General features: G+C 40.0%; 1 protein-coding gene and 1 long non-coding RNA gene across 2 annotated transcripts; one reads left to right on the top strand and one right to left on the bottom strand.

Moving 5' to 3' along the window:
• Positions 1 to 157: 157 nt before the first annotated feature.
• Positions 158 to 19,209, bottom strand: LOC124143982 (prostaglandin reductase-3-like). The gene is made up of 13 exons (XM_046513186.2): positions 19,081 to 19,209; positions 13,647 to 13,789; positions 12,274 to 12,361; positions 11,024 to 11,119; positions 9,812 to 9,910; positions 8,982 to 9,021; positions 8,562 to 8,590; positions 7,528 to 7,602; positions 6,213 to 6,284; positions 5,712 to 5,773; positions 3,553 to 3,652; positions 2,043 to 2,228; positions 158 to 1,378 (listed from the first exon to the last, which is right to left on the bottom strand). Exons 2-13 carry the CDS (start codon positions 13,781 to 13,783, stop codon positions 1,307 to 1,309), a joined length of 1,056 nt encoding a protein of 351 aa, XP_046369142.2. The 5' UTR covers positions 13,784 to 13,789; positions 19,081 to 19,209; the 3' UTR covers positions 158 to 1,306.
• On the top strand, positions 14,833 to 17,769 carry LOC125374736. Its single transcript, XR_007218736.1, has 3 exons — positions 14,833 to 15,076; positions 16,459 to 16,515; positions 17,624 to 17,769. It is a non-coding gene; the product is annotated as an uncharacterized LOC125374736 (long non-coding RNA).
• Positions 19,210 to 20,181: the final 972 nt, after the last annotated feature.

The raw sequence follows: 20,181 nt of genomic DNA, 5'->3' as shown, positions 1-20,181 counted from the left end.
AAGACCCGGGTTCGATTCCCGACATGGGTACAATGTGTGAAGCCCATTTCTGGTGCCCCACGTCGTGATATTGCTGGAATATTGCTAAAAGCAGTGTAAAACCATACTCACTCACAGTGTGTCAGCTTGATGGAACAATGCATTGCAAGACATAAGATCTGATATAGAAATAGCTTTATTTCCAAATTACATGACAGATTATCAATCATTCAATCAGCGGTGGTTGTATACTGCTACCAATTTGTAAAGAAGATATTCCTAAACACACGATGTGTTTTGGATGACTTTCACAACTTGATGACACCCAGGGGTGAGAATGATGATGATTACTTATTTTGGGTTAAAAGCTATTCTTTCTTTTTCATGTCTAATATTCTCAATTAACCTCAAATTTGATTCACTCCTGCATCTTGGCGTGATGATCAACACATCTGTGTAGCAAGATGGTTACGGCCACATGATGTAGGCTTCCCATCAATCCAAATAAAATCAGATCATTTACACCCATGTTCCTGTCTGCAACCCCATACCATGACCCTACAACCACCTCGCAGACTGTCTCAAGTGAACCTTGACAGCCCATTCTATATGAAGGATGTGTGTGTTCTTGAGCCAATCAGATATCAGCTTCCTAAAACAGCTTTTGGCTTCAGTTCCTTACCAAAACCAGAAATTTTGATTTTCACAAAAGAAAACCCACAAACGCAAGCATCCTTTGAAGGTACTCCCTTTTGAGGAAGCTGCCATGGCACCCGTAATATTCCGCTGCTGAAACAATATAGATGCATGATGGGAATCTCTCCTGGAGTTGATGGCGTGACATACTCGGTTTGTAGGGACTTCACAATTGATTTATTCAAGGCACAGGTCTCACAACACTCAGAATAGTCTCATGAAACTTCAGAACATGATGGGAGCGTCATCAAACAAGTAACACAATAAGTGTATTCTAAACAAAACACAGTTCAACCTTTATTATTTCCATTTGGAACTGGTCGTTTATGTTCATCTTAATGATACAAAATGTAATAATTCTGCTCAATGAATTTAGAGGCCTGATTGGCTGATTTAGATAGTTCACCTGATAGGGCTTGTCAGATCTTCATGTAGTGAGGTATTTCACTGGAGTAACAGATTTGATTAATGATATTGTCTTGCCCTTGCCAAGAAGAACTCGTTATCCAATCTTTGGGGGAAGACATATTGACATTTTTAAGAGATCCCTGATTTCACAAATTGTCTTTGATTGCAGTGTCCGGAAACATTGCCTGGAAAATTCAGTGTACTACTGTCCTGGTGACTGCTTTTACAGCTTGCTGGATGTGGAGGCCTTCAGCTGAACCACGACCTTGCCCTTGTTCGTGCCTTGGTACATGTACTGCAACAGTAGCATACAGCATCTCCAGTAAGGCTTGACACACAAGTAAAACAGTCCTGCTTCCTAATATATCATTAGTCATTAAAACATTAATTGAAAAGAAGAAACAAGAATATTTATAATATAAGTGAAAGCCTTAAAATATATTTTTTATCTATTTTTTTATATATTTAGTCACCAATTATCTTCTTTAAACGAGTACATAATAAGTGAATGTATTTCAACGTTAGCAATATTCCAGCTACATCACAATGACCTGTAAAGGCAAACCAGTGATTGAAGGAATGGGCAATGATATTTACAACTGATGCCGACAGAGATCGAACCACCAATCTTCTCTCTCCTTTCAGACTTTATTCGAGAAAATGAATGTTATTTTTCATCCTCACCCATGGAAAATGAAGCAGAATGGAATCTCAGAACCCAATGTGTTTCATGAAAACAGAGACCATATAATAGATTATATGGTCTCTGATGAAAAGCATGAAAATGTAACCTGGGTAAATGTGTGTCATCAGACCTCAATAACATGCATCTTTCTCATGCTGTCAACCACTGGTTTTCCTGACCCCAACTTGACAACTTACAAGCCATTGTGACATAACTGATGTAGTGCTGACCTCAGCAACACTCACTCACTCACTCACCACCTATGTGTACTCACATCTATAGCATCTGCAACACTGTCCAGCCCTACAAAGGGCCCTGTGGGAGTTGTCTCCCCTTGGTCTATCACGCTCTGCAGCTTGCCCTGGGAGAGGAGTGTGATGAGTTTGGCCATGTACTCCTGTATATAGTTGGTGTAATGAAACAAGAAGAAACCTCGGACACTTGCTGATTTGGGCAGAAGCTGGAATAATAAAATTTAAAAAAATGTTACACAAAAATCAACACATACGACTTAAGATTAAATCATGATATGAAGGATGTGTGTGTGTGTGTGTGTGTGTGTGTGTGTGTGTGTGTGTGTGTGTGTGTGTGTGTGTGTGTGTGTTCAGAGTGAGTGAGTCTGGTTTTACACGGTTTTAGCAATATTTATAAACCTCAGAGAGTGTTCATTTGTATTGATCGTTAGGTTTCTTCAAACTTGAGAAAGACCCGCATGAGGTTTTACTTGCATAGAAAACCCGGGACTTACTGTGGGAGACCCGGTGACTTGATTTTCATCGTTATAAAAAGTTACATATTTCAGATCAAGTCCCTGGGTCTTCCACAGTAAGTCCCCAGGACTTCCATACCCTTTATTTGTAAAAAAACACAATACTAGATTTTCTTCACTTTAATTGAAGTTGACATTTACAATGATATTCTTTGCAGGCCCCAAATTCATCTTCATCGGGCTGTTCTTCGTCACAGTCATCTGCATTTTTAGTTTTCGTTTGTGTGAGAAATAAATCGTCACCTTCCTCTCTCTCCCACATCTTGCCACTAAATGAAACTCGACTGTAAGCTGTCCACATTATGACGGAGACGCTCACGCTCACGTGCGTGCACGACCAGCACGTGCATGACACCTGTAGTCGTCACTCAACATAGCTCACGGATGCGTTTATAGTCTCGTTATATTGCATATATAGATCCTCGTTATTGCGTATCTCAATTAGAATTAACTTTGTCGGTTTATAAGTCAGATAAAACACGTTCCGAGGTTTTGGTTGAAAATGTAAACCCCGCCTGGTCGGAAAGATCCTAAGGGCCGACCAGGCGGGTTTACATTTTCAACCAAAACCTCGGAACGTGTTTTATTCTTCACTTCAGCAATATCACGGCCGAGGACACCAGACATGGGTGTCACACATTGTACCCATTTAGGGACTCGAACCCGGGTCTTCGGCGTGACGGGCGAACGCTTTAACCACTAAGCTACTCCACCACCCCTCTAAACAAGTATGTTGTACATTTATACATTGCAGAGGATCAACACATTTTCTAATTATGTTTACCGTAATGCATCTGTTTGTCGTGCATGCAACATAATCATCACACAGAACAATTAATGGATTGTTATGAACTAGGAAACCACAGGCAGGGATGATTCAAAATGCAAACTAAAGCAAATAAGGAATTGTAAAAATGAGTCATACAGCCTTATCTTACAACTGGAAACAATGTGTTAGGATATTCTGTTTTCACAGAAGAAATTTGGTCCATTTGGCAAACATCTGTTGACTTACCCGTTGTGGCAGAGCTGATGTCCGTGAAGGTTTGAACCCAGTCTGACTCTCATAGCCCGAGATATAGCCAATCACGATCAACCGACCCTTTGTTGCCAAACTGAGAACAAAAACATAAACTAAGCTTCAAACGTGCATGAGGTGAGGTAAGGTCATCTCCCTGATACAAGGGCGTACACTTACTATAAAACTCCAGTTTCCACCCTTGCCACACTAGGCTGGAATTTCTAGACTCAATCGCAGCGCCACCAGTGGTTATTGCGAGTTATGTCCCTTCTATTTCCCTCCTATTGACCAATCAGATACCATCTCTCATATCACTTGCATTTGCTTCAAACAAAATGGCGGCGCCAGTTTAGATGATCTGATCGATAATCAAGACCTATACAACAATCAAACGGGTCTTACCCGCAAAGTGCATCAGATCACTTGAGCACCTTGATTAAAAACATGAAAATATTTGCAAAATATATGTCAATGACCAGTTGACGGTACACATGCTTTGCAAATGCTGCAGTCGACTGAAATCATCACGTTGTTTACAAACTGAATGTCTACTTTGTAACATGAATTTGAATGGACTATGCATCGACTCTTTAGTTCAGCCAAAATGTAACTCCGGAATTCCAGCCTAGTTCGGCAAGGGTGGAAACTGAACTTTTAAAGTCAGTTAACTCCCTTGCTTCTGGAAGATGAAGTAAGGTGACATGGGGATAACATTGCATTCAACATTATAGCTCTTGCACTAGTCCAGATTAAAGCCTGTTTTATAGTGCTAGCCTAATGAGATACCATGCTGTAGTTTAACATGCATACCCCTCTCAGACACAGCATACTGACTCCGAGCCGACCAGTCCTTGTTTTAGCCCCTTCATGCCGAGCTCAAGGCAGGGTAACAACAAGTACCATCTTTTAACAGCTTTTTGTATGATTTGGCGGGAATCGAACTACTCTCTAGACAGACAATCTATCACTACACCATAGGGGTGGTCCACACATTTAATGAATTACCAAAACAACCACATCATCAGAGCTCCAGATAAGCTTTTGGTGTTGTGGGTATTTTACCCATGCATTTTAAAATCATTGGGTATCAGTAATTCTATCTGCGTATTCAAATGTCTGTTACCCACTAGTTTTTACACATGTGGGTATTTAAGTTTAATATTTAAAAACACTATTCATCTAGTCCCTGCAAACTGGTGTCGTGTGGGTTCGAGAGCTTTATAGGACTCAAAAATACCACGATACTTCCACAAGAAAGTGTGATGGCAAATGATCATGATGTAACTGTCATCGTGGAGTTGCTGATTTGCTAATCGAATACGCAGAGTTACTTCACAATATTTTGATGATACGCACAAGTTTTATTTTTGTAGCGTATCTGTAATGTTCGTTGCGTATTTGATACGCTTGGATTATATTTTACTGTGTATTTCTGCATTTCTGATGCGTATTTTACGCAGATACGCAGCTTATCTGGAGCTCTGCATCATTCAAATCACTAGGTAATAAACACCCAAACATATCAAACGAAATACAGTTAACTGCTGTGGAGATTCCAGGTTAGAGTTGGACACCAGCAACCTATCTGGGAAGATGGTCGGACTCGGTGACTTGATGGATTCTGCTCAGAATATCAACCACTAGTTTCTCTGGTTCTGATCTTTGCTATATAGCTGGAATATTGCTGACAGTGGTGTTAAAACAAACCAATCACAGTTATGTACACTTGGTTCAACAGGAAACTAATGCGTACTTCAGTTGTGATACAAGTGAGTATGGTTTTTATGTCGCTTATAGCAGTATTCCAGCAATATCACAGCTGGGGAGACCAGAAAATGTCGGGAATCGAACCTGGGTCTTCGGTGTGATGAGTGAAAGCTTTATCCACTTGGCTACCTGACCGCCCCGTGGTACAAGAGACCCGGGTTGATCTGCAGCAATCCATGCTTGTCATAAGAGGCGACTAACGGGATCGGAGTGTCACGGCCCCTGACTTGCTTGATGCATGTCGCATATCCCAGTCGCATAAATCAATGCTCATGATGTCAGTCACTGGATTGACTGTTCCAGACACGATTTTTTACAGACCGCCATCATTAGCTGGAATAGTGTGACTTTAAAACAGCAAACAAACATTGTACAAGAATATCTACCTGTTGACACAAGTATCAAACATCTCTCCTCCCACAGACTCGTACACCACATCAATACCGCCCTGCAAAACACATCATAGCAGAAACTGAATTTGGAAACTGTACCATTATGAATATACTGCTTCCACCTACAGAACTTCAGAACTTGGTGTATTCTATATAGATCTACACTGTCTCGTTTACAAAAAAATCTACAAAAATAGTACAGTTATGTTTAACATACAACGTTTAAACTCGGATACCATTTAAGATGATGTAATTTTGTTGTCCCTCGAAAACATTAATTGGCTCACTGCTTGTCACAAAAACTTTTCTTTATGATCTCAAGGACTATCACCAGACAAGGTGTCCCTGTGGTGGTATTAAGGAGCTGTAGCTTCAATGAAGACAGTTCGTCTTCAAGTTTTCACTGTTTGTAAAATTGAGCTAATCTTGTTCAGGATACTCTGATAGTATTCATACTGATGTCGAGTTTTACTCTCTGACAACTATCTAACTTACCGGGTATTCCTTCTTCAAGACTTCTTTGACACTCTCCACTTTGTAGTTGATGGGTCTGTCGCAGCCAAGACTCTATTAGAAAGGTGTAAATACAATTACATGGAAATAATTATATTTTTTACATCAATTCTTTTTCAAATGTCTGACTTCAACATAGTCGCAACACATAGACAATTCATACATAGGAAGTGATAATGACTCCTGTTCGTTCGTTCGTTTGTTGTTCGTTCCTTTTGTTCGTTCCTTCGTTCGTTCATTTTTGAGTGTGTGGTGTTACATGCCATTGTAAGCCATGATACACAGTTATTCAGTCACTGCTTTGAGTTCGGCTGCCTTCCAAGAGCTGAATATTCATGCACCGCAGCCATTGTGACCAGGCAATCACCATCATCAAGGACCCATTCCAAGCGCCTTTAAATCCAAAATGAGTGAGTTTTGGTTTTTTTACTCCGCTTTTAGCAATATTCCAGCAATATCACGGCGGGGGACACTAGAAATGGGCTTCACACATTGTACCCATGTCAGGAATCGAAACCCGGGTCTTTGGCGTGACGTGTGAACGCTTTAACCACTAGGCTACCCGACCGCCCCTCCAAAATGAGGCTAACATTTTAGCACTATTTAGGAGCACAGTTGTTTTTTCTTTACAATGGACTTAAATGTTAATTATAACATTGGTGTCCTGTGGAGAAAGAGAATACCATTGACGAATACTTAGGTCACATGCTACTTTAGGTCTTCCAGACTTATGGTGTTGCTTGATGACTATCTTTAATATATTGTTTGAGAGGCATTGCTTAGAAGTTGACAGATGACATACTTATGGATAACAACTTACGATAAAAAAAGAGGTTGTTATTTCTAAATTGTGTCTACTTTGTCTTTAATATGGTCTGTAAATAATCGAGTCTGGAGCAGACAATCCAGTGATTGACATCATGAGCATCGATCCACACAATTGGGATACGATGACATGCATCAACCAAGTCAGCGAGCCTGACCACCCAATCCCATTAGTCGGCTTTTACGACAAGCATACCCGTAGTCACCTTTTACGGCAAGCATTAGTTGCTGAAGACCTATTCTACCCGGAACTGGAAGTTTCAAAAGCCGTTTTGCTATGAGGTAAGGCAAGATTGTCAGTCACATGCTAGCACATTCCTGTAAATGCAAGAGTGTAATATACTTCAAAGTACCTACAGTAATACCCATTATCAAATTGATCTGTTCAGCTCTAGTGAGTTCACACTGTCGACCAAAGGTAGTTATTTCTTTCTGGTATGACTATTATCATTAGTTACCTATTTAAACATACCTTTAGAAATTTCACTTTTTCCTCGCTAGAACATGTACCGATAACATGACAGCCAGCAAGCTTCGCCAGTTGGACCTGATAGAGAGACAGTATAATCAACACTAAACATGTCTACCATGTAGGCCTGATATGGAACATCAAAGTCTTGACGCTGAGCTGGTCCTGAGACAAGTTTGTCACTTGTTGTTTAACATGCACTCAGCAATATTACAGCTATATGATGGTGGTCTGTAAATAAACGAGTCTGGACCAGACAATCCAGTGATTGACATGAGCATCAATATACATAAATGCATCAACGAAGTCAGCGAGCCGTACCACCTAATCCAGTTAATCAATTCTTACAGCATGGGTTGCTGAAGACCAGTTCTGACCCTGACCTTCAAAGGGCTTCAAGATAGGTAGCATGATATATTATTTGGGAGTGTGTGAATGTATTCGGTTTTTGATGTGACAAAAGAACATGTAAGCTGATTCCTTATTTCTGATACTCAAGAAACTTAAGACAACACCAATACACACACCTATATTTAGGAGTCACTTTGCTCAATGCAGCAGTCAGCAATATTTCAGCTGTATGATGGACGTCTGTAAATGATTAAGCCTGGACCAGGGCCCCGTTCCACAAAGCAATCTTAGCGCTACGTCTGTCGTAAGTCTATGTTAAAATATGGGAGCTACGATCGACTTAGCGCTACAATCGCTTTGTGGAACGGGACCCTGATAAACCAGTGACTGAAAGCATGAACAATGATCCACACCATCAGGGCATGATATCCACACCATCAGGGCATGATGATGACCTGTAATCAGGGCATGGTGACATGCCTGCACAGGCACAGTGATATGCCATCAGGTCACCGTGACACACCATGACCTGTAATCACCCAAATCCCAGAGCCTGACCACCTGATTGACTCTCATGGGACACTCGCATTTACATGTATTTGACATAGGAAATTTTGAATGAAAAGATTTCAACAGGAAGAGGAAAGGTTCAAAGTTCACAAAAACAACTGTCAGTAGCCACTCACAGCAAACTGCCCGGTGCCCCCGGCTGCAGCTGCAACAACAAACACACCTCATCGTTACCTCAGGCAGCATCATCGTCCAAAAGAAACAAAAAATTGGTTGTGAAAAAAATAAATGAAAATGAAAATTTCAGTTCGACTTCTCTGAGTTTTTATTTTGAAGCAATGACTGAAAACTTATTTAATTTGTAAAAATATTCCCCTCCCCAATTAAATACTGTAGTTGGCCTCCTAGTAGTAGTCATTATCTCACTGTATGCTTCCTAGAGTTCGACTTCTCTGAAACGTTTTTATTTTGAAGCAATGACTGAAAACTTATTTAATTTGTAAAAAAATTCCCCTCCCCAATTAAATAGTTGGCCTCCTAGTGGTAGTCATTATCTCAATGTATGCTTCCTAGAGCGTAAGATATGATTTACGTACCTGTCACAAGAACTTTCTCTCCTTTCTGGATCTCCCCCACCTGGCAAATAGAGCAGCATCATTACTCATCATAAACTCCAGCTGTTACCATAACAACTCTACTGGTGGTCATAAGGGGGATCAGATATAGTCACATAAACATATTTCAAATACCGGTAAGTCTCTGTTCGTGAGTGTGAGAGTGAGTTTGGTTTAACGCCGCTTTTAACAGTATTCCAGTTAGATCACAGCAAGTCAGCTTAATGGGGGAGGAAAGCCGGAAGTGATGCAGGTCTCAGACGTTTACCACTTTGGTGAAACCCACGAGCACAGGTATGGTGCTGACAAACCTAGAAACATAATCGGGGCAAATCAGGATTCGAACCCAAAATCATAGGTTTCTGGCGTGCCCAAGGGACGCAACTCTGCACAGCAAATCGCTGCTCCCTAGACGACTGGGCCACCCGTGCCCCCCTGTTCTTGTGAACACGTAATGATAAAGTTGTCTCATGTGTCACTAGGGCTCAGTAAAATCTTAAAACTCTATATTGAGGAGGACAGGTGATGAAAGGGTGTTCAATCTTACATGTCATGACTTCGGTTGTCTGCATGCTGCATGTGGTCTTTCTCTTGACCACTGTTCATTTTATACTTCAACTACTGCTTCACTGTAAGTATCCCAATGTTTTTTTAAATCACTTCTCCTTGGCACTGGTTGAAAATGTAAAACCTTGAACTCTCGAAAAGCATTCACTCGAGGTTATACATTTTCAACCAAAACATTGGAGTCATGTTTTAACACGAGCGTAAGTCTGATCGGTGATCATGTAGATCAGCTGTTGAAAGCTTACCTTGTCTAAACTGATGGCAGCTGTCAACCCACTCACAGGAAAGGGAAGTAACTTTGGGTTGGAACTCGGAACAGGAATCACGTGTTTGGCTGGCAGAAGCTGAAATATACACCTACACGTTCAACTCAAACATACGCCTACACATTTAACTCAAATATACGCCTACACAATTAACTCAAATATACGCCAACACGTTCAACTCAAATATACACCTACACATTCAACTCAAACATACGCCTACACATTTAACTCAAATATACGCCAACACGTTCAACTCAAATATACACTTACACGTTCAACTCAAACATAAGCCTACACATTCAACTCAAACATACGCCAACACGTTCAACTCAAATATACACCTACACGTTCAACTCAAATATATTCCTACACGTTCAACTCAAATATACGCCTACACGTTCAATTCAAATATACACCTACACGTTCAACTCAAACATACGCCTACACGTTCAACTCAAACATACACCTACACGTTCAACTCAAATATACACCTACACGTTCAATTCAAATATACACCTACACGTTCAACTCAAATACACGCCTACACGTTTAACTCAAATATAAACCTACACGTTCAACTCAAATATACACCTACACGTTCAATTCAAATATACACCTACACGTTCAACTCAAATATACACCTACACGTTCAACTCAAATATACACCTACACGTTCAACTCAAATATACACCTACACGTTCAACTCAAATATATACATAGATGTTCAACTCAATCAATGGCAATTTAAAATTAAAATTTGGAGGATCTTATATGGCAAGTCCCAGCCAATTATAATTTCTTTAGAAAAAACAATAACAATAGATTTGGCTGAAACTAATAGTAGGAAGTGTACTGTATGTCCCTTCTAACACATAAACAATGTTCAATGCCATAAGGAGCTCTTATTGATGTAAGGGGCCATAAAAACAGCACTTCCTGTCAGCCATGTTGAATCTTGATCAGTCATGTATATCACATGGTGTCAGAAGACAGAAGACAAAATTCCTGCAGCATCCCCTAATTACATTGACATAATGTCACAGGAGAAATGACATTGTGTGATTTATGTCACGGTTTTGACAATTTGAAGCCCCTATCATAGATTTGAGTCAGAACAAATGTAAATAATGAAATAAAAGACATTACATGCATTTGTTATTGTGGATAATTTCAAAACTTGAATTTTCAAACCTTGTATTCTGTGAAAGCCCCCATCACCATATAGAGGACTGACTGGCCGACCTTCACCTTGCTCTGATCACCAGCAGCCACCACTTCACCAATACCCTGAAAGTGAGAGGAATACTGGATGTTATACCCTGAAAGTGAGAGGAATACTGGATGTTATACCCTGAAAGTGAGAGGAATACTGGATGTTATACCCTGAAAGTGAGAGAAATACTGGATGTTATACTCTGAATGTCAGAGTGAGTGAGTGAGTGAGTTGGGTTTAACGCCGCTTTTAACAATATTCCAGTTATATCGCGGCGTGTCAGCTTAATGTGGGAGGAAAGCCCGAAGTGATGCAGGTCTCAGACGTTTACCACTTCGGTGAAACCCACGAGCACGGGTATGGTGCTGACAAACCTAGAAACATAATTGGGGCGAACCGGGATTCGAACCCACAATCATAGGTTTCTGGCGTGCCCAAGGGACGCAACTCTGCACAGCGAATCGCGGCGCCTTAGACGACTGGGCCACCGGTGCCCCCTCTGAATGTCAGACAAACACCTGATGTAATACCCTGAATGTCAGACAAACACTTACTCATGGTGCTAGAAACCATTATGACCCCTGTTAATGGATCAGCGTACCTCTATTTTCATTCTCAGCTCCCTGCGTAGTATACAACCCGAGCTGCCTGTTGGCACCAGAAGGTTAACATTCACAATACCATCTCATCCTACCAGGTACCCATTCACTGCTATATTTCAAACAAAGTCACTTGCCTAAGGAGACACCCAAGTGTGCTATACCTTCAGTGTGGGGCAGGACGAAGCCCTAGATACACTCAGGAGTCAAGCTGCCGAACACGGTCACTAAGCCACCTTTCCTCTGCAACCGAACGTCACCTGATTGTGACCTGTGATCTGTACACACGACTACATGCCATTACGGCATGGTTAACACTTCTTAGTTGAATCATGTGATCTTGTCTGTCCTTAACGCTTAGTTCCATCCTGGTACCCGTGAAGATCCGGGGTCTTTAGCAACCCATGCTTGCCATAAAAGACAACTATGCTTGTCATAAGAGGCAACTAAAGGGATCGGGTGGTCAGACTTGGTTAATTCATGTCATTGCATCCCAATTGCGTGGATCGATGCTCATGATGTCAATCACTGGAGTGTCTGGTCCATATTCGATTATTTACAGACCGCCGTCATATAGCTGGAATATTGCTGAGTGCAGCGTTAAACAACAAACAAACAAAAGTTCCTACCTCAAAACCGATGTCGAACGGTGGTTTAAGCGTGGCATCGTATCTCCCTGCTGTGTAGTTGATGTCCGAGGCATTGATGCCCACATACCTGGAAATACATGCCTGTCACTGAACGCTGTAGCATCTCTCATCACGCTTATTGTGAGATCAAGTACAAAGTCAAAACAGTTCCAAACATTTGATGCATATTTCCAGGTCGATGAGTGAGTGAGTGAGTGAGTATGGTTTTACGCCGCTGTTTGCAATATTCCAGCAATATCACAGCGGGGGACACCAGAAATGGGCTTCACACATTGTACACATATCGGGAATCGAACCCGGGTCTTCGGCTTGACGAGCCAACGCTTTAACCACTAGGCTACGCGACCGCCCCTCCGGGTTGATGAGAGTGGATGTGGTAAATGACTTGGTTTGTGGATCTGATGGATCAAAATTTTTCAGTGTGGAATAAAAATGAAATATTGGATTTATTTTTTTATGATTCTATTTGATTACATTGGTGAACACTCATTTCATTATGGGATAAGAAAAATGGAGGCTACAGAAAGCTGTTTATATAGAGGTGAAGGACACACTTTGATTGTTTTTGCATAAATTAAAACATTTTAAAGTATGTCAAAATGAGAAAGAAAGTGACTCTTTGACCTTTCTATTATACAACATTTCTTAAAGCTGATCAAACATGTTTTGGAAAAATACTTTATTTTTTATTGACCTGTGACGCTCGACTTTTTGTTGAAAAAAACAAAATAACATTGCAAACATAAGACATTAATACAACATATATTCCCAAGTCATGGGTTTTTCGGACGCTGAAGAAACATTCATAGTTTTCTCACTAATCACGTGAACAACTGAAAAACGTCTCATTCACTTATAGGCTAAAAGACAACTTTATCTTAAAAACAGCCATCATCTGATGACTTACAATTTCTGTGTGACACCACACCCAACGTTATAGTGCAAGTATTCGTGATAGAAAACGTACGATGTCCAAAAACCTATAATCCGACAATAATAGTATTGTGTCATGAATAATAATAAAGGCGTATCTGATGCTGAAAGCTCTGATCGAAAAAAGGCCAATCCATGACGGTTGTCCTGAATCATGATAATATTTCAGAGTATTTTTTTAAGGACTACTGTTTTAAAAAAACGCAATTTTCCGCGTTTCCACGGAGATTTCACATCCCTGCTTGGAAAAGTCCTACACATTTGTATGCAAGTTTTCATCATGAGATCCCCTTTATACAGTATGTCTTTAACCTGATCAAACATGTTTTGAAAAAATACAATATGTTTTATTGACCTACGAGCCAGTGGTGCTCGTAAAAGTTGTACACAGTTGTGTGTAAGTTTTCATTATGACATACTGGTTCTGTATGAGCACATCCTTGGGGCCAGGCTGCGGAATGGGGGCCTCGATGATGGAGGTGGACTCCCTGAACTTGGGACTCAGCTGGGTACAGACGATCTTCCGCATCACTTGTGGGATCTGTCTTGATGCCATGATTGTCTACAAGAAGACAAGTGAGTGAGTGGGTGAGTGAGTGGGTGGGTGAGTGAATGAGTGGTTGGGTGAGTGAGTGGTTGGGTGAGTGATTGGAGAGTGGGTGGTTGGGTGGGTGAGTGAGTGAGTGGTTGGGTGAGTGAGTGGTTGGGTGAGTGATTGGAGAGTGGGTGGTTGGGTGGGTGAGAGAGTGAGTGAGTGGGTTGGTGAGTGAATGAGTGGTTGGGTGAGTGAGTGGTTGGGTGAGTGATTGGAGAGTGGGTGGTTGGGTGGGTGAGTGAATGAGTGGTTGGGTGAGTGAGTGGTTTGGTGAGTGATTGGAGAGTGGGTGGTTGGGTGGGTGAGTGAATGAGTGGTTGGGTGAGTGAGTGGTTGCGTGAGTGATTGGAGAGTGGGTGGTTGGGTGGGTGAGTGAGAGTGCATGGGTGATTTTGTTTGTTTGTTGTTTAATACCACACTCAGCAATATTCCATCTATATGAAGGCGGTCTGTAAATAATCCAGTCTGGATCAGACAGTCCAACGACTGACACCATGGCATCGATCTACACAATTGGGATATGATGACATGCATCAAACAAGTCAGCCTGACCACCCGATCCTCTTAGTCACCTCTTACGACAAGCATGGGTTGCTGAAGATCAGTCCTAATCCAGAATCTTCACGGGAGTCATGGTTGTCGAATGTGTGAGCAAGTGAGTGGATAGTAGTGCTTTATGGGTAACGACTTCTTTAATACTGTTTCAGTATACTGTTGTCAAGCAAGACAGTCTTTTAAAAGAAGTTGTTAACCATAAATTGTGTCTACGTTGTCATCCGTCAACTTCTAAGTAATGCCTATCCAACAATTAATAGAGCTTTGTCTGTATCTTTAAATTAAATAATTAAATCTTTTTTCATCAATAACATAATAACAACCTACATGAACAGTGCTTCATATTGTTACTGGGCTTCAATAATCAGGTCACTGACCCTCCATTTCTTATCATAGGTAGTCGGTCACATTCCCCCCGCGACATAATTGTAAGCATGATTCAGCTCAATCTCCCAGATAGCATTCAGACGTTGGCCCAACGTCGGCAATGGTTGGCAGTGTCGCGGTCGGATTTTATACGTTGGCCCAACGTTGTTACAACGTTAGGTCGCATTTCGGAAATTATTTCCAAGGGGCGCTACTCGTAATTGACAGCTTCACTAAGAGGGCGCTGCGTTTTTTGCGCCTCTCAACGAGCAGACGACGAGACACAAGCACACGTTCGATCATCGGAATACTGTTTTCCTCGAATATATGGAGGTAAGTGTTTAATCAATATCTAATATGATGTACAAACAGTACCCGAGAATAAAACAACCATTGTTCATTCAGAAATATCAACACGAGTAATTATTTTCCAGAAATTGAAAACACCACAAACTTCATGACCCGAAGCCAAATAGGAATATGTCACTCTGATTGCTTGCAAATATATAGCTTACTATTACTAGCATACCCCAAAAAAAGTCGCGCTTGTCCGTGTCATAAAGTTTGTCGTGATCGTGAGGACAAGTTAGTGCAAAGAAATGTGCACCGTGTCGCGTAAGTTCAGATGGAGTGTCGATCTCAGCTGTTTCTAACAGTTGGTGGTCACCGGACAGCGAGCGACCACATGACTACCTAAACAAACACTGACTGTGGTATTTGTAAATGAATACTGGTTGTTTCTATTCTCGTGGAAGTTTAAAAATAACAAGCAAACTCAACTGAAAAGGTCAATTTCGTTCTCGCTTGTGAAATTTTACGGTAAAAAAGATCAACTAAACTGAACAATTCAGAACGAGGCTTCCAAAACTCAAAGCATTCCGTGTACATGATAAAATAATACCATGCAGACTCCTACTGATCAGTGTACGGAGCTTTTCCCTGTTGTCGGCAACATCGCGAGTTCAGTTTTCGATCACAAATCAGTGGCCGTGGGATTGTGTTTGTTGTTATTTGAAAGGGATTGATAATGGCATAATCGCTTTTTTATTTGTGCATACCGCGGGGGAGTAATGGTTAGAACGAAGGGAACGTATTGGATTAGATTGGGTACGAAATAGTCATGAAATCATTTCCGATTGAGAATAATATATTTCAATAAATATTTACAGAGCTGTTTCAGCTTCATCTGGTGTTGTCTCCGATATCGCATTTTGTTAATTTTTCCAACGTTACTATCTTTGTAAATGTTAGAACTTAGATATCATGGCATATTTATATGGAAAATATTCATATTTATATTTTTAAAATAAAATAGAATCTAAAATCACGATTTTAATTTAATACCAGTGTTAACACTTCTATTACTTATTGGAAGGTCAATTCATAATCTTATTCAACATTCATGCTTCCAACGTTGGAACTCTTTATTTGGCAATATATAATTTTCATTTATTTGTTTATTTTTCACATCAGATTTTAGAAACTTTGCCAACATATGCATGCTATTTTGCATTATTTTTTACTTGATCACAAGTTTGTGAGGTACAGCAGAAAGGTAAAGTTATTGCTTTTGAATAATTACAGTTGATTTCTATTGGCTGATAAAACTATTTGCCAAAAATAACACCACTCACACCATACTGTTAGTAAATCAGATTTATCTCTACTGATTTATTTGAGAATGTGATACTTTGAGATTTCTATTTTTCTTTCAGGTGGAGTTTACAGTATTGTGGAAGCATATTTGTTTACATCACATCACAGCCAGAAAGGTATACATGATGCAATAATATATTTCAAACATCTTCAATAATAAAAATTTAGATGATTCTTATTTAATTACACCCCCAATCTAAAAGGGCGGGTGATCAAGTTTATCTGTCCGTCCTTCCTTCCAAAGACATTTTTGTGTGTGAGTGCAGTGCAAAGTAAAGTTTGATTTTGATATGTATATTTTCTGAAAAAAATAAGATTCTTTAAATGTTTTTGACTTCAAATATTTCTTTTTATTTCAACCTTTGTGCGACCTATCACTTGAACACTACTTCATGGATTCTTTTCCAATTATGGGTACAGTTTCTACACCCACAGGAGAGGTGCAGTGTGAAGTTTGGTTTTGATTAGTGTATTTTCTAAGAAAATATAGCTTTTGTTATGATTTGAACTTAAAATATTTTTTATTTCAACAATTGTGCTACCTATAACTTGAGATCTACTAGAGAACATGGATTCTGTCCAAATTTAACGAACACTTTTATATTAAAAAATGGGATGCACAGCAAAGGTTGATTTTGATATGTGTATTTTATTAAACAATATAATTTTTGTACATGTTTTGAACTAAAATGTTTTTTTTTTAATTCAACATTGTGCGACCTTTAACTTGAGAACTGCTGCATGGATTCTTTCCAAATTTAAGAAACACTTTCTATAGTAATAAAAGAGGTACAGTGAAAATGTTGATTTTGATATGTGTATTTTCAGAAAAAAATATGATTTGTTTCATGTTTTGAACTTAGAATTATTTTCTTCAACATTTGTGAGACCTATAACTTGATGTGCAGTGCAAAGTTTGATTTTGATAATTATGCTTTTTCTATGTTTTAAACTTTGGAAAATGAATGAGTCTTTACTCTTGTTCATTTAGTGTTAATAGCTTTTCTGCCTATCTATGATTCAAGAGCATCATGGTATTACTGTCTATGCTACCTTCCCAGTTTTAGCAGTTTTTAACAGTTTTATGACTTGGATGGGTGGAGGTAGCACTGCTGAGACTTTTTTTCATACATCAAATTATTATTTAGGGGAAGGCAACCATTTTGTATGTAAAAAATGTCCCTTGCCTTATCATTATTATAATTGTGTCATTGTTTTATTCAGTTACCAAGGCACACGAACCGTGGATACAGTTGAAGATCATCCCTGTGTTAAGTGCTTCTGACATCTGAGGATTGAAAAGGCTCCTCAACCACTCAGCCCAAGTTCTGATTTGTCATGTAACAAATAAATAAAGGTCACCGAAACCAGAATTCTATTGTCATTTTGTTGCTGTTATCATATTTTTTAATAGATCAAGTATATTGATCATAGGACATCCTATGCATGGACTATTTTGCTTGTCTCAGCGTTGCCCTAATGCTGAATGTATGGGGTAAGGCCAAGAAAAATTAAACGTTTCAATTTGTGGCAGGCTTATTGTCTGATGGTTTTTAATTTGGAAACTTGTGGGAAAATCATTTATCTTTTAATAGTGTTGAAACATTTGTGAACAATTTGCACATAGTCTTGAAAATGGTTTTGGAAAGTAAATATTATAGCACGAAATTGCACGTGTAATTTGAAACATTTTGAATTTTTTCTTGGCCCTATTTCAATCTATGTATGCTGAGGTACCCTGCCAGAAGAGAGCGCATTTCATTGGCATGTTCTTTCATGGAAAGAGTTCAGAGTGAATCTAACTTGCAGAATGTATTGCTTGTTACCTGATGTCTTAACTACCTTGGTACAAACATTTCAGGCTGCCTGGGAGGTATAGTGAGGAATAAAACAGACGTAATCCAACGTTGGCCATCAACGTTGGGCCAATGTTGGCTATCAACGTTGGCCCAACGTCATTCTGACCGGCGGCCCAACGTTGGGCCAACATTGGCTGAACATCGTTGTCCCAACGTTGGGTCAACGTTGGCCCAACGTTGGCAAAGAAACGTTGGCCCAACGTTGGGTCAACGTTGGACCAACGATGTTCGGCCAACGTTGGCCCAACGTTGGGCCGCCGGTCAAAATGACGTTGGGCCAACGTTGATAGCCAACGTTGGCCCAACGTAAGTGATAACGTTGGCCCAACGTTGGCCCAACGTCTGACTGCTATCTGGGCTATATCTGTGTATCATCTACAAAAACAAATTATACAGCTGTCACCAGGTAAGATGTTTCAGGCAAGTAAATGCTAAAAATTTAAAATGATAATGTATGGAAATTTTTTGCTGTGTCACAAATATGTCGTAGTCCTATATAGCCTACTTTTGTACAATACACAGTGAGATGCAGCTGTACTAACCTGTGGTGATCTATGCAATTAGCTTACGGTATTTTTCAGTTATTTATTGCTTTTTTAGATATTTGATTATGTGTCGAAGTACACATTCTGAAGTAGGGACAAGGCAAATTATAAATGATATATAGGCTAGTACATATACGCTATATATAACATGGTGATCATTGAGGATTAATTTTATTGAGGATTAAAATGCATTTACGATACTGAATAAATGATGGGACACATCCATATATATTGTTTGATTTTTATCAATGAACGTTTATACTGCAAAAATACTTACTTTAATAGAAGCTTACTTATGACCTAGGTTACAGGATCTCGAACATTTAGCAGGTGCTTGTCAGGTTCATAGTCCATGTAAACAAGTCTCGCAAAATCTGAGAGTAGCCTCCCATTGATAGAGCACAAAGCTCCAGTTCATTGCATGTTACATATTGTAGCTCCTCGCAGCGACATCTCAAACCAAACGCGTTGACATTCAACCCGTGTTATAAATGGACAAGCAGGTTACGGAAAGGGGCAAGTGGTGACGAATGGCGTAGACTGTCCGTCTTTCCCATCTCCGTTGTGACACTGAATTTTGATTCCGACGTGAAATAATAAAAAAAGTGGTTTATTTCCATTTTCCCTGTCGCAGTGGAAATTAATGATCCGGTCAGAGGGGTCGTGGGTCAGTTATTTCTGAAAATAGCCCCTTGCTTTTGTTCAAATTAATATTGACTATACAAAGCTCCTTGAATTCACGAAATAATATCCAAATGTGTTCAAGAGGCCCCTTGAAGAGACCATGAAGACTCTCCAGTCCCTGTGTATGCTCTGTAGGTAATTAGTTTGACGTGCACACAAGGACATTGTAAAGAGTGAAGACTATTCCACAATGGAAAATATTGTATTTAGGATTACAAGTTCATTATTGTAAAGAACATATTCTAGCACTTTTGAGGTGGAGTCCCATGCCGGAATCGAACCCACACTCTCAGAGTAAGCCATTTTGGTGACACTTTGGAGTATTCTAAAATGTAGTAAAATAAGTTTGTATTTTTTATTATAATTGTGTTCGTGTTAACGTGTGTGTGTGCGTGCGTGCGTGCGTGCGTGCGTGCGTTGTTTGACGCCGGAGTCCCCATTAGTCCAGCTAAATGATGGCGGCCCGTACATAATCGACAATCAAGTGATTGATACTGTGGGCAAAGCTCGATGCCGTTGGGGTATGGTGACCGCAATGAACCAAGACACCGATCCAAGCTTTGGTCACATAGTACCTGTAGCGCCGAATGCCCACCGGGGGCTGTTGAATGAATATTTACTGAATAGTACTTGTTTAACCTTGTGTTAGCATTTACCAGGATAATTATAAGTGGTTTGTTTTGTTCGTTTGTTG

Source organism: Haliotis rufescens, unplaced genomic scaffold (assembly GCF_023055435.1).
Source record: "Haliotis rufescens isolate VD_foot unplaced genomic scaffold, xgHalRufe1.0.p SCAF_6, whole genome shotgun sequence".
NCBI classification, from domain to species: Eukaryota; Metazoa; Mollusca; class Gastropoda; order Lepetellida; family Haliotidae; genus Haliotis; species Haliotis rufescens.
This window is presented reverse-complemented; position numbering and strand designations above follow the sequence as displayed.

Coding starts and splice junctions, on each gene's coding strand:
- LOC124143982 (XM_046513186.2), bottom strand. CDS start 13,783: ATGGCATCAAGACAGATCCCACAAGTGATGCGGAAGATCGTCTGTACC. Junction 3,653..5,711: donor TTTGATACTTGTGTCAACAG/GTAGATATTCTT, acceptor TTTTGTTCTCAG/TTTGGCAACAAAGGGTCGGT. Junction 2,229..3,552: donor CATCAGCTCTGCCACAACGG/GTAAGTCAACAG, acceptor TTATTATTCCAG/CTTCTGCCCAAATCAGCAAG.